This window comes from Siphateles boraxobius, unplaced genomic scaffold (genome assembly GCF_051911475.1).
Source record: "Siphateles boraxobius isolate OS27281-9 unplaced genomic scaffold, OSU_SipBor_1 130, whole genome shotgun sequence".
Taxonomy (NCBI): domain Eukaryota; kingdom Metazoa; phylum Chordata; class Actinopteri; order Cypriniformes; family Leuciscidae; genus Siphateles; species Siphateles boraxobius.
The window spans coordinates 25,827,894-25,852,500 of NW_027508734.1; the positions used below are offsets into that span (position 1 = coordinate 25,827,894).

Below are 24,607 nucleotides of genomic sequence, written 5' to 3' on the forward strand. Positions count from 1 at the left end.
AGGCACGGTGTGTGCGCGATGATCTGAGCGCTGGCGCTAATGGTTATTTAATATGGCCATCAGCGGTTCCCAGTCCCCAGCATACGGAGCGCTAGCACAATAGCCTCCAAACCCTCTTTAACACTTATTTGAGATGACAGGAAAAATGAAACCGTTTGTGCTTTCAATGGAAAAGCAATCATTGGGACATTATCCTCCGCTTGCCCTATCATGCTAATGCTGGGTAAAAATGTCACCAAATGTATTTAAAAGGCTGATGGAGTGGTGCTCTGTGATTCCTGCTGCCCGCCTGATTAATAAAAAACCTTCAATTTGTATGTAAATGCAACCTGGGCCTCATATCATCCTCACACCTGCATGGAAAATAATAAACTCAAGTTTGATGCCGCAATTACCAGAGTTTATGGCGTATCCGCTGCACAGTGAGTGAAGGGGAGAGAGAGAGAGAGAGAGAGAGAGAGAGAGAGAGAGAGAGAGAGAGAGAGAGAGAGAGAGAGAGAGAGAGAGAGAGAGAGAGAGAGACAGAGAGAGAGACAGAGGGGAAGAGAGAACCCTTCAGGGTTAGGGAGGAGTGTAATGAGACTAGAGCATTGCAGGTAATGAAACCGTACCAGGGATAGAGGATGACCCCCAGGACCAACACGTCCTGCTATTGATGTCCAGGTTGCAAATACACAACACACCTTAGAAACAGCTACGCATGGTAATCCAGACATTAACATATGGGCCATTCCTGTTGTGCAGTACCCTTTGAACTCAATCAATAATAATAATAATCTAAAAAAGGAGCGAGAAAGAGAAGAGAAGAGAACATGATTGGGTTGTAATATATTTTTTGGTTGGCCTCATGCAATTAAACTTTACTATAAAGTTTTCCTATAACAAGAATTTTTTTTTAAGAATTTCACCGATATTACAAAATATGAGCGAGATGAAAAGTGAAACTGAGGACACAAGAAAACAGCTGAATGAATTACCAATTAAAAGAATAAAAATGTATTTCTCATTATAACTTATGTAAACATTTCAATTAAAGGAAAACACGTATAATACACTCAAAAATATATAAATTGACAATATTTAATTGTAAAAGTTAGTGCATAACTTTTGACAAAACAAAAAAGTAACATCCAACTGAAAGTAGTTAAATTATTTAAGTTTAATTTTATCTGGACAAATACAATAGGGACATGGAAATGTGCTGCATATTAGAAATGACTTGTAACATTCAGAAATGAATATGTAACATTCCCCTAAATATCAGTATGGACATCCACTCATACCTGGATATGGATGGATTGAGTCCACTGTAGAAATAGTTTGTTGTTGTTGCAAGGATTTGCAGTTGTTTCTTTGTTGATTAAAAATAAATAAATATTATATGCTTACATACCTAAGAAATGTTTTATAAGAAATTCAGCCTTTTACTTTGATGACTTGTTTACTCTACCAAAGGATGAAAGCATTATGCATGTCACAGAGAAAAGAAAATCAAAGCATTGCAAAGTTTTCCTTCTAAGAGCCAATGCCTTTGCATGAGATATACTTGACATTATAAACAACTTAAAAGAACTTTAAAAAAAAATGTTTCAAGCACATGCTCCTTGTGATTCTAAACTGTCTCAGGCTGGGTTCCTGATCTCAGAGTTAATCTAACTAAACAAGTGTGTTTCCACTCTTCTGAACTGCTTTTGCATCATACACTTTCACTTCCACATCCCTCTATCATAGAACTAAATCGGATTGAGTAGGTATTGCAGAGCTCAGATTAAAGGAGTATATGTGTGTGTGTGTGTGTGTGTCTCGTGACCGCCTGAGTGAGTTCACGCTTGCTAACATTAACCTCCCCCCGGGCTGCGTTTTTAACTAAATTAGCTCAGATTAAAGGAGTATATGTGTGTGTGTGTGTGTGTGTGTGTGTGTGTGTGTGTGTGTGTGTGTGTGTGTGTGTGTGTGTGTGTGTGTGTGTGTGTGTGTGTGTGTGTGTGTGTGTGTGTGTGTGTGGATGTTGACTGAAGTCATGAATGCGACGCCCCGTGGAGTCGGACCAGCACAATGCCTTTGAAGTTCAAGTATACAGCGCCACGTCTCACCTTGGCCAGAATGACCCGTATACCTGCATATCAAAAGTGTGCGTGTTAAAGGAGCTTCAAGAGTAACTGCTGTTGACGTGCACAGACCGTCTTTGGCCTCTCCCCTCCAATGCAATACCATCGAAACAAAAATGATGCAAGAGTGTGATCAGTAAAAAAAAAACATGCGCTTCTGAAACAAACTACATTTTGTGGGATATTTTGTAAATAAATACTTTTCTCATCAGCGTAATGTTGTAACTCTCCTACAAAGTAAGAGAAGAAATTAAACGTGCTTAAGAAATAAATAGTTTATTACAGCATTCGAGCAAACAATGCTCAAGTGGAGTCTAAACCAACAACCTTCCAGTTACTAAGCCATTTTTTAAAAAAAATTTAGCTAGCACACCTTTCATGCATTTAACCAGATTTAACACAGACCTTGTCACAAATGACAGTAAATACAGTGCTCAGGTTGTCTGTTTGCAAGGTTCAGTCATGGATCTTGACTGCCTTAGGCCTGTTAGTCAGGAAGTCTAGGATCCTGTTGCAAAGTGTTGTGCTTATTCCAAGTGCAGAGAGTTTACTGGTTAGTGTCTACAATGGACAACACTCTAACGTAAGTGTGGGAAAGGGTGAAAGGGGTCCTACTGTATATATTATGACAGCCCCAAAGGAATTGTTCTCCCTGTAAGCAAATATATCCAGTGCAGGTGTGAGTACAACAGGATGATAGCTAATAACTGACTTCCACTGAAAACACAAATGTGACTTCAAGCCAGCATGATGTTAAACATAAACTTTGACATTAATAACATTAGTAAAACACTCTTTCAACACCCTGTCAGGTTTACCCTTCTCCTCAAACCATGTGCTGCATCACACTGGTGTTATCTTGACTGTTAATGCTTTTTGGTGAGGCCACATTAGACCTGAAAGTTACAAGATTTTTAAAAAAATATTCCAATAATTACAATTATATCGTGCTGAAACTCTGAGACTGCCCTCTAGCAACATTTGGATTTTTTTTTTTTTTTTTTTGTATCAGGAGGTTGATATGCAGTTATTAACAATACAGAGTAGTGATCTGAGTGACCTGCATGGGGTGGTAAATGGCTCTATTATGTCAGGATAATGATGGTTCAGTAATACAATTCTCAATATGTTGAAAAGTTGGTTAGCATTAAATAGCTCATTGAGCTATGCCCCAATTGATAGACCCATTATATCTGAAAACCCTAAACTGAAAATATATTTGTTTACCTATGCACTTTTATCACAGTCTTTTCCTTTTCTAATTATTAATTGTAATACAATTAACACTATTCTAAATTATATATTTTACAATTATAAATATTATCAAATATTGTGAAATATTATTACAATTTACAATAACTGTTTTCTATTTAAATATATTTAAAAATTATATTTATTTCTGTAATGGCAAAGCTGAATTTTCAACATCATTGCTCCAGTCTTGTCACATGGTCCTTTAGAAAATCATTCTGCTTAACATTTTTGTGTAAACTGTGATAATATTTAATGATCTATATGATCATCTGTTATCTGTGTCTCTATTGTTGGAGCGATCAGATTTATTCCCATTGCTGCATATTGTTGCCAAGCTCTATATCAGGGAGAGAAAACTTGAATCATAAGCCAGATGCTAAAATAGAAAATACACTGACTGTTGCTATACCTTACAGTCAAGTTGCATTCGAAAGGTAAGCATTTCCTCAGTAACCCTGAAAACAATGAGGCCCTGTTTACACCTGTTATTAAGATGTGTTTTGGTCGATTGGATCACAAGTAGACGAAGGAGACACATTCCCGTTAACACCTGGTGTTTTAATCCATCTCTTTTGTCCACTTTTGACCACTTCTGTCCTGATTTCTTTGAGGGACGCGAGCATAGATGACGGAAAAACACGCAGAGAACAGCAGCTTTTGTTAGCCACAAGACCACATCGAATGCTGTGAGCAGTTTTGGGGGTAACTCATTACAAGTAACTTGAGTTACGTAATCAGATTATTTTTTCAAGTAACTAGTAAAGTAACGCATTACTTTTAAAATTTACTACAACATATCCGGGTTACTTTTTCAAATAACGCAAGTTACTTTGTTTTCCCATTTATTGACTGACAGCTGTCTTGTCCCCATGTTGAGACAAATCGAAGTGCAGAGATGGTTAATTTAGTTCTAGACTAAATGTGAGCATGGATTTACTCATCTCACCTTGAACAAAAAAAGATTCAATATTCCTCAAAATGAATAAAATCAGTGAAATGCAGAATCAGAATATTATGCAAACATTCAATAACTAAATATGTTAAATAAAACATAAATGTTTATGCATTAAATCTCACTTAATTGACCAATGTACTTGCTTCTGACGTTTGATAATTCAGTTAAACCCATAAGCAAAAATGACTATATATTTTTTGTTTTTAAACTTTTTTTTGTGTGCAAATATATAACTTTTTTTGTTATAAAAAAACATGCCCAGCCCAGGTGCAAAAAAGTAACACAAAAGTAACACAAACGTAACGTAATGCATTACCTTTCAAAAAAGTAACTAAGTAACGCAATTAGTTACTTTTTAAGGGAGAAACGCAATATTGTAATGCATTAATTTTCAAAGTAACTTTCCCCAACACTGGCTGTGAGTGTATGAAAGAAGTCAGGAACGGTGAGAGAATGGTCGAATGCGTTTTCGAATACCTCTGGAAGTGGTCGAAAGTGGACAAGCTCAAAAATGTTAGACCCCGTCAACACCTGTATTTAGCATGTCCACTTGTGATCTGATCGACAAAAACGCACCTTAATACCAGGTGTAAACAGGGCCTGAAAGAAAGAGTGGATGTTATACCGCTGCCTTTAGTAAATCCTCCAGTGTTCAAGATCCAATGGCCCTGTGAAAATGGGTGTGTGATCCTGATAACAGTCTCTCATCTATCTAAATATCTGCTGCCTGGATAATGGAGTTACACTAGAGTGAACTGAATAGAACAAATCCAGAGTGGAGACTAGCTCAGGCTCAAATCTCAGATGGGCTTCAGACATCTTCCTTTCACACCCTCTCATTTCCTCCCTCTCTCTCAGTGCCGTGTGGAGATTGGATTTTTACAGATCACAACGGCAAGGCAGCACACTCATTCAAGTGTGCTCCCCACGAGAAATGTATCATGATCTCTCATAATATTCTGTATACGGCTTCACCGAAGCGCTGCTCCTTAAATGCGTTTGTGGTATTAATATTAATATTTATGGACTGTGAGTGAGGGCTGTCTATGCAGAATGGAAGAGCAAACTTTCATTAATTCCTATGGAGGGGAAAGTCCAAATTAATTCCAATTCTCATTTTAATGCCTTTATGCTAATGCCGGCACAGAGAGCGAGCGAAGAAGAGCCCAATGGAGAAGAGGGTTCAAGTTTAAAGCTCAGAGAGATCACCAGCATTCCCAATGATGGGGACCAGACCATACTTATCACAGACTCTGTACTGATGGCAAATGATACACGCAATTTAAACCCAAACGACAGCTTACTCCAATGAATCTAGCATCAGTGCTAAGCAAATTACGCTACACCAAAGATACACTACGAAGTAAATTGAAACATAAACAAAACGCTGCACTCCATTCGACTCCATTATCCAATCCCTCCATCCCCCCCTCTAATAAACAGATCTAGTGACTTTTTTGGCCACTCACTTCAGGCTTGATGAATGAGATTCTAGTCCATCCATTTCAGTTTGTCGAGCTTGCTTAACTGAATCGAGCTCAGCCAAACACAAATAGATTGCTCCTGTGCTCTCCCCACGTCCCCATCCCCTTCTCTTACACCTGTGATCATTACATATTTACTGCACAGACAAGCTCACCCGGCTGCTGATAGTGGCCTATCCATTAATGTCTGTGTTCTGGCACCTGCTGGGTTATTGTCATTAATTGAGCTCATTTGAGAAGCTGGTCCGGGCAATAGAAACGCAGGTGTGTGGGACAACTGTTATTATCCAAGTCCGCGGACTGGACGAAAGAAGACGGATCCCTTCATCATTGGAGGTGCTGTTCCTGACGGCTGTCCATTCTTTCTACTTTTAACCCACATTAGAAGCTAATTGAGCTTTCTGATTTATTAATATCATCTATTCTACATTATATATTTAAAAAATGATGATAGCAGTAAGTTGTAAATAGATGTAATCTATGGGTGTAACATTGCTCCGACAAAGCTTGACATCTCTTTGTTATGGTCCAGCACTGAAGCTAGATTTCGTATTTTCAGGATGCCGGTCTGACATTGAGAATCTCAATTAAGCAAAATAACAAAACCCCTTTCCACAAATCATTAATACTCCTGGACCACCGGATACTTTTCACCTTGAATCATTACATATTAACTGTTTTTTTCACCTGTTTTTAACATGATCATGATGTGGATGCATTTAAATCATGCACAATTGTGTATATATTGCCATTCAAAAATTTGAGTTTAAGAAGAGGTTATTTAATGTTTTTAAAAGAAGTATCTTATGCTTACTCATTTATTTGATAAAACTACAGTAATATCATGAAAAATTATCACAATTTTAAAAACTTTGTTTTTATATATTTTAAAATGTATTCCTGTGAATTTCCAGCAGTCATTACTCAGTATCCAGTGTCACATGATCCTTCAGAAATCATTATAATATGCTAATTTGCTGCTCAAGTAATATATATATATATATATATATATATATATATATATATATATATATATATATATATATATTTAATTATTATCACGGTTGGAAATGGTTGTGATGCTTTTTTCAAGATATTTTGTTGAATAGAAAGTTCAAAAGAACAGCATTAATGTGAAATATAATTTTTGTAAGGTCTTTACTGCCACTTTTAAATAGTTCAGTGCGTCCTTGCTGAATAATAGTATTAACATCTTAAAAAAAAAAAACTGAATTCCCGAGCAAGTCCTGATTTTGCCGAGTTAGACTCATTCCTCTGTCAACATAATTTTGATGATCCTGGAACTACATTCTGGTCCTAAATCTAGTCCTAACCATATCCCTACCCCTAAAACCTAACCCTACCTATAAGTGATCCCTAAAATCAGAGGATAATGATAGGTAAATAACACACTAATGTAGAAGCACCTAACCCTGGTCGCAATCCAAAACTTGACATAAACTGTAAACTGTCAACCCTCAAATCTCATTGGTTGATAGGAATGCTGTTCTAGAATGAACAAATATGTTGATCCAGGAACATATTGCACTTGGTGCAATCAGGTTCTGCGAATTGCCTAACATTGGTAGCATGTTGACTAAAGCTAATATTAAATACATAAATGTTTGTAAAAAGCAGCCAAATTCCAGTTGTAAACACACTGACTGTACTAAGTCACTGCAAGCTCAACACTGCAATATATAGACCAATACAATTAAAAATGGCAGCAACTCTTCACTGAGGTGACACTACCATGATTAAACTGACAAACTGCATGACAATCCCCACCAATGAAATGTAGTTTGACTGTATTAACACTTATCCATCCATACATTGTGTAGACATACGAACACACACACTATCTCTTTCTGACACCCACACGCTCTCTCGGTCTCACTCTCGACTTCCTCACTGAGCACATAGCAAGATTTATTCTTGTCCTGAAGAGCTGTGGCCGGAGCTGCTGGATATTTATGGTTTAATAAGACTTACATAAGTCTTGCAGGTGTGCTTTCCGTCCCACCACCAAACCTATTCACATGATTTATTCAGGGCCTTTGGATTGCGTACTGATTTAGAACCTCTCTCCCTCTAACTCTCCCTCTTTCTCTCGATGGTCGTGGGCTTGTTTGCTGCTTAAAGCTCACCATGGTTGCTCTTTCTCTGTCTGGTTTTTGGGGACGGGACCTGCCAAAATGGACACCAGTGGTCAGACAGCAAGACTCAATCTGCTTCATTCCTGAGAGTGTCTGCAACACAAATCAGATTGATATACAGACAGAGTGTCGGCGAGGGAATGTTGATTTTAAACTCAGAACCTAAACTTGAAAGTGTGCAGATCCAGTGCAAATTAACAGCCCAAAAGATCCCCCAAAAAAACATCATATCAAAAGTATCGCTCCACATGCAGATAGATGTCGGATCATGCAACTCAAACATGTCAGTAAAGTTCTCAAGACCTTCTGTGAAAACTTTATAGCAAAAAAGAAAAAAAAAATTAGGTTCAACTTGCTGGACCACCATTCTTTAAATGACAAAATGGAGTTTTAGACATGTGAATGTTTAAATCAGTAAGAGAGATGAGCGGAGACAGCATCAATAATACAGGATGTCATTTAAAGCTCTGGGTTAAGGCTCCTGAGTGTAGTCTGCCCGTCTGGATGATGTATTGTTGAGCTCTGTGGAATGACAGGTATGAATGAAGCTAGACCATATGATTTAACAATGCCACGAGAAGATCAAGTTCATCACAGAGTGTGCAGGTCTGTGAGCAAGCGAGCGAGTGAAAGGGGGTTATCAAACAGGGATGCCGTTTCACCGAATAGCCTCAGACGTACGGACACACACCTCGCTGCCAAACTTGACACACACTCTCGCCACACCTCGTCGACCTGTCCGCGTTCTCTTCCTCCTCCTCTGGGGAGCTCCCTCCATTCTCATGCAACAATGCAAAACTCCCTCATTACCATCTCCTAAATATTCATGAATATTCGGCTGGATAAGCGTGTCACCTGAAGAGTGGCCTTTTACTGTCCAATAAGCACACATATCCATCTCCCTCTCAAATAGGCCAAATAAAGGAGAACGTCCAGAGCGCGTCTCCGTGGAACGAAGAAAAAGAAAGAAAACATTTTTTAAATGCTAAATAAAATGGGAGGGGTAAGACGGAGGAGGACGAATCAGTCATATTGAGTGACATTCCTCAGATCTGAGCATCTTATCCAGGGTGAAATATTCTTATCTGACTGTCATAGGATGAGGCACAAACAGGAGGGAAGAGCAGAGCGGGCAGGTGATTGCAGAGTGCCGGACAGACCTTGCACTCCAAAGGAAGAGCAAAATATGGAGAAACCTTACATTTTATTATTTTTAATATTAATGTTTTTTTATGTAAATTTTCAGCACAGCCACGTCACAATATACTATATGGATACAGGATGTTATGTTTGTGAATATTAAATAAATTATAAATAAATAAACAAAAAAACAGTGGATGCCATATAAAATGATATAAAAACAAACGTTTATGGAACAGCAAAAATAGTACATAAACATACAGCTATTTTAAACACTGATGTTTTTATATGCTCTGATATCTGCAGGAATGAGCATATGGATGAACAAAGGCATTACTGAAATTGAAAATGATTTCTCTTTTGATCACTAGACTTTGCCACAATGGTGCCTGACATAACACTCAAAAAAAAAAAGTAATGTCTTTTTATAGTGTTTTTTAATTATTATTGGCAATGTGGAAATTAAATCAGAAGAGTAAGGAAAAAATAACTTGTGCATAATGAAGGTTTTGTTCCTCAAAGAGTTTCTGTGGTATTATACAGTAATCAGTAATTCACTTAAGCAGAACTGACCAGATAACGAGAAAAGACATTTGAGCATATCAAAAACATCACAGTGCCCTATCACTTTAGACTCTTGTCAGAGGCTTTGATGTACCCTGCTTTCAAAATGGTAGTGTGCTTAAAAAAATTGCAGCTCAATTTAAGTCTCATCCAAGGAGCTTACAACTGTAATTAAATCATTAAATTCTTGTCTACGCTTCACAGAGCGTAGAGAAATTAACTTCCCACCAACCTCATTTTCTATTTGAACATGAAATAATGATTTTCTGCCAGTCTAATTACAAAGCCAACATCTGATCAAGCCAGCATCCAGAGGGGATTATCACATGCTGCAGTATTAGAGCTCATTACCAGCTTGAGTGCAAAATTATTACATCTTGTAATTGGATGGTGAGATTTATATACAGATCGGGCCGGTTTCTGTAAGATTGTAATTACAAGGTTCGTTGGTTAGCTACTTATCAGAACTTTGCAGGAAAACAAAACAAATGGCTGGGCGAAATGAGCATGTCATTAACCTGTAACCTCAGAGACAGGGGCGAGAAGGGGGAGGGCGCACGTCTGCGTGAGCGCGTGTGAGCGAGAGGCTCGTGTCTGCATTAAGGGAAATGGGCTCATCCATTTCGGCACCCACCGGAGCAGCCCGCGCAAAACAGTCTGTTTCATTTATTTGACCTGCGTAATCTGTGCCTGTTAAAAAGAAAAAAGGTGGAAAAGCGAGAGAGAAGGAACGAAGGGTGGGGGCTACGAGAGGAGAAAAAGAGAGGAGTAAATGAGCTGTCTCTGCCAGTAGGATGGGCTCAATGCTTCTATTACTTAAAGCTAACAGGCTGTGAAGCCATTCATTCACAGGGCTGAGAGGAGCTATTTGGGCCTGCTGCGGGAAAGAGAGAGAGAGAGAGAGAGAGAGAGAGAGAGAGAGAGAGAGAGAGAGAGAGAGAGAGAGAGAGAGAGAGAGAGAGAGAGAGAGAGATCGCTAACTTGGCTACAATTCGAACAGCATACGCACATATACACACACCAGGTAGAAAGAGAAGCTTGTGTTTGGTAATGCCTGATATAAACAGGCAACTAATCAATGAAAGAAAGGACAGGGTTAACGCTGCGGGTGAAAGAAATAACAGAGAGGGAAAGGGGGAAAAAGGTGAAAATAAAAATTGTTCAATGACCAATTACCTCACCAACACGTTCTTTCTTTATTTTTCTCACTCGCTCTCTCTCTCTCACTTTTTCTAGAACAAGTGATTTTGCAGCACAAATCAATGTTGGCAGGTCAGGCAGCCAGCTACTAATCTTGGCATTACAACGCTCCAATCAGCGCGAGCCAGGTAATGGAGTTGTTATTGAACTTCATAGTTAGGATTAGATTCTCAGCGAAGATCAATGCCGCTCTGAGATGAGACTGATAAAGGCCTGATAGCAATCTGAATCCCTATAGCCATGCACTGAGCCTCTCTCTCTCTCTCTCTCTCTCTCTCTCTGTGTGTGTGTTCAAATTCCTCTCTCGCTCTTTCCTCTCTTTCGCCTTTTCTCCAATTCCCTTTTCTCTCCTTCGTTTGATTGGGCTACGAAGGCGCTCACCTGCGCCCAGCTCATTTTATGTTTATATATTGTCGCTTGACCAGACATAGTCAGTTAAGTACAGCAGTAATTTGTCAGTGAGGTGGATGTTTATTTAAATGTCTACACTGTTTAAGAAATATAATGATTTTTGAATTATAGACTGACATGAATGAAGATAAAATGCACAATAATAGGAGAAAATTGAGCATTGAGAGATATTATGATGTATCCCAAAGAGCCGGGCTGTGATGAGAAAAGGGAATTGAGTATCTAGCGAGGTACGGAGTAATGACTACATTTTTTATCACAACTAATGGCCTTTTAATTCTCTCTCTTTTCCTCCTGCTTTGTAATGGGATTATTAATATCACTCTCTTTTCGAGTGTTTTGAGGAAATAAGGGGAGCTAATGCACTGTGGGGGTCAAGAGGAGCCGCGTGGGCCACGTTCAAGCACAATAAATGCAACAGGAAGACAAAGACAATTTATTGGGCATTATAATTTCATAATTCAGCATTTATTCAATGCTTATACAAAATTCAGTTTGAGGACTTATTTTCCTCAGAAGGAGAAGCATCCAGTCACAAACCCCCAGGAGCGTTGGGAGCTGGACCTGAAGGAGGGGCTCGCAAAGTTGATTTTGTTAAAGCTTGTGAAAGTACTTCATTTATTTCAGGGCTCCTTGTGACCATTTAGCAAGTAGTGCTGTGGAGGCCCCTTGACAGTGCCAAATCAATAGTGAATCAATGGCCGAGGCAAATCAATCAGCCAGGTTTTCTTCTCAAAATATTTAATTAAACATGGTGGAAAATAACTCCAGGATTTATTGTTTGATGCTAAGAGCATTAGTGATTTGCCTTTTCCTGAGCTACGCCTGAGGCCCAAGTCACCAGAGCGCTGCAGGAGCTCAGTGGGACCAGGGGAATAGCAAAGACACTTTTCCAATATATAATAATGCTTGTATTTATACATGCGAATGCGGCTTCTTGACTCGCTCTCTCACACACACGCTAATCCACTGCACCAGCATATCATTTTGAGAAAGTGAGGAGAGACAGGGAGAGCAGCCCAGCAGAGCACTATGCTTTTAGATAGTCTCAGTTTAACATATTAATCCTTCACAACCATTCTACTTAGAGATGCGCCGATGTCTGCCCGCCGCTGGTGAGCATCTCCACCAAGCTGTGCGGTCGAACAGTGTGGGTCATGATTTTTGAGAATGAGAAAAACTGGAGGTGCATCCCAACTTGCACACTTGTGCTCTAGTCTATACAATTGTTTAATATAGTCTGAGTAGTGTTCACACTGACAATTCCAAAAAGAACAAGTGCCCGGAGGATCTACTTATTTAACTGTGGAAAAGTTTGCATTATTCTGTAGCAGCTTTCTCTTCTTTGGAGAGGGAGGGGCTATCAGACTCCGATGTCGAATGTCAAAATAATCGAATAAAATTGGGGTGTCCAATCCTGCTCCTGAAGAGCCACTGTCCTGCAGAGATTAGGTGTACCTTTTGAAAGGGTCCCACCCCACTGACAGCTTTTATTCTTTTTTCCCTGAGAGTATATACTGCATCATTTGGGACACAACTTGGATATCCAATTGCCATGATCAACATCAATCACTGTAGTGCTGTAAAACCTCTTATTCAGGTCAATTCACCCTCTTTCAAATTGTTCAGTTAGGTGCTGCGTATAATCATTAATAGCTTTTCATAATCTGCAGACTATAGATGAAAGTGATTTGACTGGAAGCTTCTGACAGGGCCAGCCATAACTGACACTGCCAGACATTGATATGTGAGGATAATATAGAGGCGTGTTGGGATCTGGGATGTTTCTGAGGAGAAGAGAGGCGTTAACGGTGATGATGAGGGTGGCATTGTTCTGAAAATCTGGCAGCTCTTCCCAAGCCTGTGTGTATGAAAAGAGAATTAGGGGAGTGTGTGTCTGTGTGTGTATGTAATCATCACTGGGTCACAGTGGAGTGACCTACCAGCTGAGTCCATTGCTGCTCCACTGCTCACAAGGTAACAAATAGCCCCAAATACACAAACACATGCGTACACACACAGAGAGAAATAAAGTGGGTTAACATTTGCTCAATTTCACAAGTCAACTCTGAAAGCTAAATCTACAAACAATTACACTCGGCTGCACACAAAAGAAACGGAGCGATCTTGTTATCCCAAGGTCTGAGGACTCCAGAAAACAGTCAAATGTGTTTCTGTTTATTACATTTGGCTGCATTGATTTATTTCAGTAAAGGCATGTATTAGACATACAAATAAAAGAATATTGAAAAATAAATAAAACAAAATCAGTTATCTCTGAAATTGAACGCTGCTGTATAATATAGCATTATATGTATACGGTCTGCTTTTATTGTACCACACACACTTAGTCTGGAGTGTATACATGAGGACAGTTCTTATTTGGTCTATGTTATATCACTAACTGCATGCTGAGTATAAGTGCTGGCAGTATAAACTGTACTGACCTCAGTGTGTTGGCATGCTGTGCCACTCAATATTGCATATTACACACACACACACACACACACACACACACACACACACACACACGGAAGGCCATAATGCTATTCAGTCTAGATGTGATAACAGACTTGCACTACTGTTTGCCATGTGCCCGTTATGAAAAATAATAATGTGGGTGGGGGGGGGGGGGGGGGGGGGGGGGGGGGGGGCTAGCTTGCCTTCTTTTTCGTTGAAGGCAAGAGGCTAGTTTTTGGTAAGCTATAAGCCATGCAAACTTTAAAAACCTACTTGGCTTTATATTTGAGGAGGCATCAATATGTAGCTCTGTGAGCCATTCTTCCCACAGGGTTATCAGTGCCTCTGGGTGGATAGAGGCCTCTGTGTTAGTACAGCTGCTTCTCCTGCAGCTACACATAAACCTGCTACAGCAGGTGGAGGAAAAAGGAGAGAGCGAAAGAGCTGGCAATCTTCAATGGACTGCATTAAAATCACACATTTAGATTATTACTGGATTACTCAAACATCTTCTTTGTATTAGCTGTAGATCCACTCTGTAGGTCTGTGGCTGATGGAAGATGTCTTTAATATGTGTGTATGCTACGTCCAACAGCTCAATATGATACTTAAGGCACTCTGTAATCGTTCTATACATTAGACACAACGTGCTTCAGGCAAACATCTTCTATAAGAAAAAAATCCTTCCCAGTGGCTGCCTTCAACTTCGATACCATATTTTCCTTATGTACTTCATGTACATAATAAACTGGGATTATTTGGCCTAAAAAAATATTCAGGTCAAATTTTTTAGAAATTGTTTGCTGCATCACTTAATCAAGTGTACAACAAGAATGTTATTTAGTAGTCCAGTGATGCTTTTAGTTTAGTCCAAGTGGTTTATTACGGACCCCTCAATGTAATGACTTAAGGCAAGTCACAGAACTAAGGATGAATAATAGTTTACACTGAATTAGTTTTGAAACCAGAAGTAGTTGACGTGTGCGCCACCACATGAAACATCTAGCATAAGTGACCAGGCTGTTTACAGTCATTACTATTAACATGCAGTTGGAATGAGATCTACTGTCTTCATAGGCACAGTAATTTACATTTGCGCAGATGAGAGTTTTATAGCTAAGAGAACTGAATTTCCATCTGTCAACACAACACATAAAGAATCTGAGAGTTCCTAGATGGTGATTGTGCCCTAGAAAACATGCACACTCTTAATGTTAGTCTTGCTCCTGTGTGTCTTTCTGTCACTTGTCCATAAACTGACAGCAGAAAAGCAAGCCCAAAGTTGTATTTTAATACAGGCCTGAAGTTACTTATTTCAGTATTGATCAGCTGTAATGCTGAATCAATGCTCATCTTGTTACCTGGGTTATACCCGTGTAACACACTGATATCCCCGGCCACAGGAACTCATTCCCTTTGCAAAGTGACTTTACCATAAAATCAATGGCTGCTTTGTTACTGATACAGGAGACAACCACGCAGAGAAAGGCCGGCAGCAGTGCAGAAAACATGCATGTGGCTAATATTCAAATCACCATTGTGAAGATGGTCCAGAGACACTGCACAGTTTTCTGTGCTTTTTTTTCAAGAAACATTACATCATTTTAGTTGTTACTATTATTTCATTTATTCATAATAAAAATAGTAATAGCTACGAATACAATTATTATTGTATTAAAATTAATACATGTTCAAATAATATTACAATTATTATTAGCATTATTTTATTTGACTATTAATATTATTATTATGTTAGATACAACTATTGAATGACCCACAAAAGTAGAAAAAAATGGAAAACCTATTCAGGTCATATAGTCATTCTCTACAAATTTACTCTAAAAGCAACTGAGGAAAAAAAGGTCCTGTAGCTGTGTGCACTCTTTGCTGAGAGGGCAGATGTTGGCAAATAGCGATAAATGAAAGTGACCCAGCCTTGCTAATAGAACAACCCGAAGCCCGCGCTAGTCCGCCATCAAAATATTTACCAAAGCAGCGCGCGAAGTCTGGGCAGCGCGTGCTCTGACCTTCTCAATCAATTACTGCGCGTGGCCGCCGCTGGCTGCACAATTTACCAATTCCAAATTCCCACTTTATGACCGCGCTGATCCGACTATACGCCTGCCCCGTATCACATCCACAGCCGATGAAACAATCGAGAATAAGTCCCTCCAGATTTCCGCAACCTCAGCACACAGACTGCAGCAGTCACTTAATAGACTGGAGTTTGTCGTCGAAGCGTTGGTGCTGAGGAAAATGTTTTTTCTTCCCTTTCCGTCTGTGCTTTGCTTGAGTTGCCATATATAGGCTGCACACAGTATAATGCGATTAACATTTATAGGATAGGTAGTATACATTGAAGATTGCCCCCCTTTTTTCTATTTAGGCCCGTTGTTATTTTGAAAACAATAGGTCTAAATCCGCCCGTGTTAGTGTAAAGAACTAACACCACCCACCCCCCCCCTGAATGACGCCAGAATGTGTAGTCTAAACCACCTGTAGATGTTCAGTATAGGACAAGGTCAGCTCTGATGGAGCTCTTGGTCCTCTGGTTAATGAAGGGTTAAAACAGGCGTTGCCGTTTGAATTTGGTGTTTGATACAATTTGTTAGAGTATTTTAATAAGTTGCAGTCCATTGACTACTCTTAATTTGCTCCAAATTGCTGCGTGTGCCCAGGGAACAGTTCAAACTCGTCACTTTCTCCTCCAGTGCAAGTTATCTCTTTAATAGACACGATTGATTGGAGAAACCTAATTAAAATAACATTAGTCAAATTATGCTAACAGTAAAAATGAAACTTTAAACATATTCAGGAAGTACACTTGTTGAGTTCATTTTTCAAAGCATGTATTTGAGTAAATTGCCTCAACCATTTCATCGACATAAATTTGTTTATTTTGATTTTTAGAGAAGGCCTAAAACAGAGATATACGTTTAATACAAAAATGTATTAAAACTTCTCCCTATACATATTATTTTGTGAAGCGGCATTAAAACTAACTACAGCTAACTAAACTAAAATGTAAAGGGAAAGTAATACTTTTTGCAGCTTCTATAAAAATAGTGGATGGACCCTTCTCGACTCTACTGAAAATCAACCAAATACAATCCTGTTTGCCAAAGCTGTTAAAGAAAATGTGATTTAGGCCAGTCACCCTCGCACATATATTTCTCATTCCTCCCCCTGCCGAACATCCACATCAAAGGTCATTAAGTGTGTTTTCTTTTTAAATCCTTCACCTCAATTAACAGATCAGATCAGAAAAGCCCCTAAAAGACCATGTGCGATGGGGTATGTGTTACTTGTTTTCTGTCGCCTCGGCATTATAGAGCTGATTCAAAGGTGTAATTTGAAGAGCCCCTGTTTGAAGTCTTTGATCAGCGGTGTCGCAGGCATCTTGTGTATTGCATAAGGAAACGCTTTTGAGCGCAACGTCTCTGCTTGTTTATTTGGATGCGTTTTGGAGAATGCGAAATGGTGTCATCTGCATAATTGCTAGTAAAAGAGTCACAGAAATCATCCCTCAAGTCACACATCCAAGATTGCCCTATTTATACACGTGATATTAGTGCGGTGCTTTGAAATGTTAGCCTGCGTTTAATGGAGTCATGCTAGGCTGTATGTAAAACAAAAATAAAATAAAAATAAAGAAATAAGGAAAAAATAATATGTACATAGGCCTATTGGCATATGTATATTAATAATACTGATGCAACTGTTTGATGTTGTTTTATTGTTGTTATTATTATTATACAATTATAAACTAATAATAATAATAAAGCTTAAGCCTTTAATTTAAATTGTTACAAGGGCTTCCAGAGGGGTGGGAGAAGAAGGCAGGAAGAAAACACCATCCTAATGCTTTTATGGCTGTGCCAGTTTCCTGGGTTAGTGTGAAAGTGTTAAGTTAGTGCATGTGTATTTGATTGGGACAATAAATCAGAGGCAAACCTCGAGGCCCTGACAGGTCCCGGGATGAGACACGTGTCCATCCGAACTCAAAGCGCTGCAGGGCAGACTCCAGCACGCACACTTATCCTTTCCCCACCGTGATTCCTAATTCAATAAATACAGCTGTTTGAAAACAGTAGGCTTACGTTTGCATCAAAATAATTGCAAATATTTGTAGATAAATTCTTCTTGAAATATGGCTAATAAGAAAACAAAACTGCTTGAAACCTAGAGGGTTATCTGTGTTTTGCATCGTCCCAGATGGCGCAGTGCTGTGGGGTCAGCCGGGTGGGCTCAAGAGCTCTTGTTAGCTCTGCAGGTCCGTGTGCGTTATTGACGGTTATGTAGTTATTACCATGCGCTCTGAATGGCATCAGACTGCTGTTCTAATTAATAACCCCCGTAATCCTGCATTGTTAGAAGTCAAAACAGCAGGCAAGTGGTAAAGAGACCATGGAAATCCGGGAGTCCTTAAATAAGTAAAGAACCAATACAAATGACATTCCATATATTAGGATGTCATAACAATAACTATCTCTTTAAAAGCAGATGGAAGGTTTATGGGGAACAGTGCGTTCTTGGAAACCACAAGTAAATCCAAGCCGAAGTTGATTCACCCTAATCTTTCATTACTGAATTGAGATTTAGTCATCCTATATTCAAATAAACGAAACTCGTTACAGAACTAATCGGTGCCGTTGTTTGGAAGACGATTAGCAGACATATGATGACACTAGACTAATCATAATACGATTATGGATGTTTCCTGCATATTTTCATATATTGATTCAAGGAATTCCAATCGTGATCATCGTCCTTTGTTTTAATCCGTATTATTTACAGACGGGTGCGTATTATATCAGATATTTCCAGTGGATATCTGTCTATCTGTAGAGTAATCCTGTAGCCTAGGTTAATCGCCCAAAATCTGTTTTTTTTAAGAACAGAAGCTTTTACACATGAATGCAATTGAAACATTTGCGATTATATTTTAATACGTCAAAAAAAAAAAAAAGATTGAAGACTGAGCTTGATATAGTGGTAGTAATAGTAGCCAAATAATGACAATAATAATAATAATTTGACATAGTTCAAATAAAATGCACCACAGTAAACTGCAATTCACTGAAATCAACAACAGCGCACATTACGAAATTATATAGTTAATTGTATTCGTTTGTTGTAAACTTACTCTGAAGGTGAACGGTAAAAAGCACTGTTTTGATGTTTCACACTAAAGGCGTAGGAGGACCTCGACTGGCTTCCGTGTTAGATTAACTAAAAATACTCTTCAAATAATTCCCATTAGTAGGCTATTTTGTAAGAGCATACACAAAAATCTAGCTATTTTGTCCGATTTAAACTTTCAAGTTCTTCGTTTCATGTGGAAAATAAAGACAAAATATCTGCGGGAAGTTAATGACTCAACAAGAATAAAATATTTACCATTTTGTGGATGATCAAAATGTTTGAGAAGTAACACAAGAAATTGGAAGGGCTGAAGCGGCGAACAAATAACAAATGAAATGATTGGCGAGCCATAAAATGAGATCTGAAACTCATTCAAATAAGAGATGGCGACGTCAGAGGACTTATCCAGACGGAGGGCAGGAGCGGAGCGGAGCCAGAGAGAGAGAGAGAGAGAGAGAGAGAGAGAGAGAGAGAGAGAGAGAGAGAGAGAGAGAGACTCTATAAGTGGGGGTGAGACTTGAGAAATAGGAGGAGCTTCTGAACGACTAAAAATGTCAATCACAAAAAGGAGTTCCAATAATCTAAAGCAATCTGTAAGGACCTGACCTTAGTCCATTCAGATCAATAGGGAAGTAAGGGAGGAAAGCGCAATCGGATCGTTTACACCGGCTCTTTCGGAGGAAATATAGACTTCCCTGACACTTTGTACTCACTGTAAAGTGGATATCGTGGTGCGCACCAAGAGGGCGATTCGCCGCTTTTTGTGACTTCAGTAGACTTTCTCCACAACAATGTCTTTCCCACAGCTGGGATATCAGTACATCCGACCCATATACCCGCAGGACAGGCAGGGGATAGGCAGTGCCCGAGCCGGGACAGACCTGAGCCCGTCCGGAGCGCTCTCTAATGTTCTCTCCACTATGTACGGATCACCTTTCGCTGCCGCACAAAGCTATGGAGCTTTTCTTCCTTATTCAAATGATCTGTCCATTTTCAACCAGCTGGTGAGTAATAATTTTATTGTCGTGCGTTGTTTGTTCTTTCTCTTTCAAACTCAAATGTAGTAGCCTAAACTTAAAAAAAAATTACAAAATCATTTACTTCGGTTTATGTTTCAGTACCAATCATTACTGAAAGTTAGTTTTGCAAAACAGTGGTGAACTTTGTTTTTTACCCCGTTTGGTAAATACAAAAAGTACTGAAAATATAGGCAAATTAATTAATTGATAGCTGTATAAAACAAAAATAAGAGTAGAGAGCGTACGATTTTGATTTTAATAAATTACAAAAAGGATCAATTAAATAGCTAAAATCGACAATTGTGACATGTCTTCAGAATAAAAGCAAATAGCCTATGTAAAGCTTATAAACACACAATAAATATAAATATATGTGGCTGCAAAATCTTGTAAATTTATTTGGAATAACTTATATAAAATAAATAAAGTACAAAGTAGCCTTGTCGAGTAAATAGTCAATTGGGTCTATATATATATATATATATATTTTTTTTTTTAAATCTCAATCCTCGCTTTTATAGCTAATTGCTCGCATTGACTGAAAATCGTTTACGTAGTTAATATATTCAGCAACAATACATCAGGGAACTGCAACTGAGTACAAGAAAACGTAGTAGGTGCCAGCCCAAGAATAATGATAGTGAATCGCATTAATGTTGGATCCGTGTTCTGTGTTTTTAAGGGCGCACAATATGAACTGAAGGACAGTCCGGGCGTCCAGCATCCTGGATTTGCTCACCATCATCCGGCTTTTTACCCATATGGTCAGTACCAGTTCGGAGACCCTTCCAGACCCAAAAATGCCACCAGGGAGAGTACCAGCACACTCAAGGCCTGGTTAAGCGAGCACCGGAAAAACCCGTACCCCACCAAAGGCGAGAAGATCATGCTGGCCATCATCACAAAAATGACCCTCACTCAAGTGTCCACCTGGTTCGCCAACGCCAGGAGGAGGCTAAAGAAGGAGAACAAGATGACCTGGGCCCCACGAAGTCGCACGGACGAAGACGGAAATGTTTACAACAGCGATCACGAGGGAGAGGACGGCGACAAACGCGAGGACGAGGAGGAAATCGATTTGGAGAATATTGACACGGAGAATATTGAGAATAAGGACGATTTAGACGAGCAGGACGAACTGCATTCTGATTTGAAACTGGACGGCAGGAGCGACTCCGAAATTTCGGACGGCTATGAGGATTTACAAGGACCGGAGCAAAGGTTGTTCAAAGCAATGACGAAAGACGGTAAAGAGATTCACGGCGACCGCGCAGATCATTTTCACCATCACAATCATCATCACAACCACAACAGTTTAGAACACGCCAACGGTGAGCCGGTCAAACTCAACCAGGCCATCATCAACTCTCCGCCCTCGGAAAACAACCCACCTCCAGCTCCAAAACCTAAGATCTGGTCTTTGGCAGAGACTGCCACAGCTCCAGACAATCCACGAAAATCTCCTCTGATAAACGGGACTTCCGCTGCGTCCGCCACTCAGACCATCATAACTCCTCACAGACTCCTTTCGTGTCCCGTAGGGAAAATCCAGAGCTGGACAAATCGGGGTTTCACCGCACACCAGCTCGCTTTGCTGAACTCAAACCACTACTTAGGACTCAGTAACCAGGCTTCGGCGAATGGCCTTGCCCTGTACAGCAGACACGCAGAGGACAGGAGTCAAAACTCCGAGTCCACAGTCACAGGTACATGTCACCCACACTGAGAAGTGCAGATATGTGCAAATAATGCTTTTTAAATACCATTAAGACTGTAGGCTGAGAGACTGGAAACGCACCATTCTTATTCTTCCCATTTTCATTTGTTCACTAGGCTACTGTGAAAAAATTCAAGTGAAAATAATTAATTACACTTGAAATGCAATTGTCTAGTCGAGAGTACTTATCTGATATATATATATATATATATATATATATATATATATATATATATATATATATATATATATATATATATATATATCGTTTTGTCTTTTTCAAATACTGAAAAAAGTTTGTTCACTTGAATTTGTGGGGAACGTATTTAGGTTGCCTTTTGAAAAGGTGTATTAGTGTGGGCGAATTTTGATATTTCTAGGCCGCAAACTTCTCAACAACTGGCTGTAAGATCTTTAAAAAAATGCTCTGCTTTTTAAAATAATAATAATGAAAAAAACAATAATAAATTTCCATTTACATTGATTTTTTTTTTCTTGTTGTTATTGGTTTTATTATTTCAGAAAGATCTAGTGCCTTGGAAGCAGAGAAAAAGTTGCTAAAAACAGCCTTCTATCCTGTTCAAAGACGGTAAGAGCGGAGATCTTATTATCTGTCCATGACTTTAATTTAGCGAGTTTATTTTTAAATTGCTATTGTTAATTTGCATTTGAATATCACATAATGTTAATGCATGACTTCTAGTCACGCGCTCGGGTACTGGTATAGGCTACCGTGCTTTAAACATGATTTATACATTGTACTCGTGCAATAATAAAACCAGATGTCAAACCAATAAATCTCCAGAGTCTCAATGGCATATTTCAGAATGTTGATTTCAAAAACGTTGTTGTTTGCAGATTTAGTTTTGTGTTGGCCCGGTTTTTTCATGCTTCCCTTCTATATCCCCATAGGCCCCAGAACCAACTCGAAGCTGCCATGGTATTATCCGCCCTCTCGTCCTCGTAGTCTTTTCTCTCCTTTTTGTTTACTTCCCATTTTAACCTGTGTAAGGAATGTAAAATAAAATAAAAACTCACTTCTGTATACTTACATTGTAAGCATGTCCTGTGTACAATGGCTGATGTTAATGCTGTCAGGCCAAGTAGTCTGTGAGTCCCATTTTCTTTTGTAAGCTCTGTGAGGATTTGATGTTGAAATGTTTTGTATATAACGTAAAGAAAATGTATATACTTGTGATCCGAAATTGTACAAGAAAGTCTATATTTTGGCTAATAAATGAACCGCTGCAACTTTACCGTCATTTTTTCCCTTTTTCTTTGAAAACAATGGAGTGTTAATATTGTAAATGATATTAGAAATGTCATATTGTAAGCTTTTCTGTGCGGAAACGGTTCCAGTGTGTGTTTTGAAAGGCATGGGAAACGTTAACTCGAGGTTATGAGGTTTGAAACGGAGGATTTGAAGCATTTTCCTATTTCAGCGACTTAACTGTAATTAGCTCCTTCTTGAATCGCGCATTTGGATATTAATGGATGGGGATTATCCCCACCGAGGCGGAACAGCCAATATGAAATGAATAATTATTTCATTTTTATTGGGTTGAAATAGCATACAACTCAATTTCACTGTAATGAGAATTGAATATTTTTCTCTTTGAAGAGGAAAGTCACACAAAAAAGTTAAACGCTTTCCTCTGTATAATGACATCTCGACTAGGCCTATTTATAATTTTCGAGATTCTGCTTTTTAAAAATGTAATGAATTCTAATCAGACGTTGATGTTGTGCTGCCTGCCATATGCCTCAGATATTGTGCGAAATTATTTATTTATGTGCGTTTTCCCTCTTGAAGATGATTTGCATGGCAGCAGCTTTGTTTCAGGGTTTCCAAAGTTTGGAGAAATTTAGAGTTGGAGCTCCCTCTACAGTCCACTCTGAACGGCCTTAACACGGACTTAGCCAGTTTGATCCGAATCTTTCATTTAGGCTATGTAATTTATTTGAGAAAGTTGACCATGGGCATTTTGGGAACCTTCGTTATTTTTGTGAAATTTGCTGGGAGCTTATGAGCAGAGTGTTAAGCAATGTAAGGCTAGCAGTTTCCCAATGAGAAAAGTGCCTGGTGGAATATTATGACACACTTAAAACAAAAGTAAAACATTAATAACACCAAAATTGAAGACCACATTCAGCGCAGCTTAATAAATAATAAATAGCTTAATGGCGAAATAATTATTTGCGTAGGTTTAAATGTTAGATTTAATTTCCGGGGCTCAAAGACAGAAAAATAAATCAAATAATCAGAAAAGAACAGTAGCCAATATTTTCAGGAATAAAATTAAAATAGGCTACAAAACCCCATTGAAATGCAAACTACTTGCATTAAAATAATATTATACATTTAAAGTTAAACGATCACACACAACACTAAGACATAAAATAATTACAATATTTAAGAATAATTAAAATAAATAAAATTATCGCAATGTTTAACCTGTCACATTATTACCGATACTTTATTGACACGGAGCACAAATTCTCCCAGCATGGTCAACTGGTAGGCCTATGTCGGTCTGTATAGGCTGCACATCATATTGTCATTCATTATGCCTATGCTATGCCTCTCTTATAGAACTACAATCCACTGCAGCCTAATAACCTAGAGGCAAGAAAACAGACCCGTCGTGCACTAATAAAATATAATTGTTCGTGTCCGCTGTCCGTGTTATTTTGTTTTTATATCAGCCTATTCAATCAGCCAATCTCTCCGAGATTCCGTTCAAGGTAAGAGCTGGCTATGCATATTCATAAAACGCTGTGTGACGTTTGTGGCCCTGATTGATGTAATCATCGTTCTAGCGCCACCAGCTAGCAATAATAAACTGCAGAACCGCAGAAAGTGACACCGCGCGCGAGTGACCAACATTCTCCAATCAGTGCTGACCCTCTCACGCGCACCGTGCAGGTTAAGAGGGAGAGCGCGAGGCCAGTGGCAAACAAGCTTGCAGAGACTTACATGCATTTTGAACTACA

General features: G+C 38.9%; 2 protein-coding genes across 2 annotated transcripts in view; one reads left to right on the forward strand and one right to left on the reverse strand.

Moving 5' to 3' along the window:
- Positions 1 to 24,607, reverse strand: part of fto (FTO alpha-ketoglutarate dependent dioxygenase) — a 569,808-nt gene that overhangs the window by 353,763 nt on the left and 191,438 nt on the right. The gene's annotated exons all lie outside the window — the stretch shown is intronic.
- On the forward strand, positions 19,285 to 22,869 carry irx3a (iroquois homeobox 3a). The gene is made up of 4 exons (XM_077228856.1): positions 19,285 to 19,881; positions 20,579 to 21,602; positions 22,136 to 22,202; positions 22,526 to 22,869. Exons 1-4 carry the CDS (start codon positions 19,669 to 19,671, stop codon positions 22,578 to 22,580), a joined length of 1,359 nt encoding a protein of 452 aa, XP_077084971.1. The 5' UTR covers positions 19,285 to 19,668; the 3' UTR covers positions 22,581 to 22,869.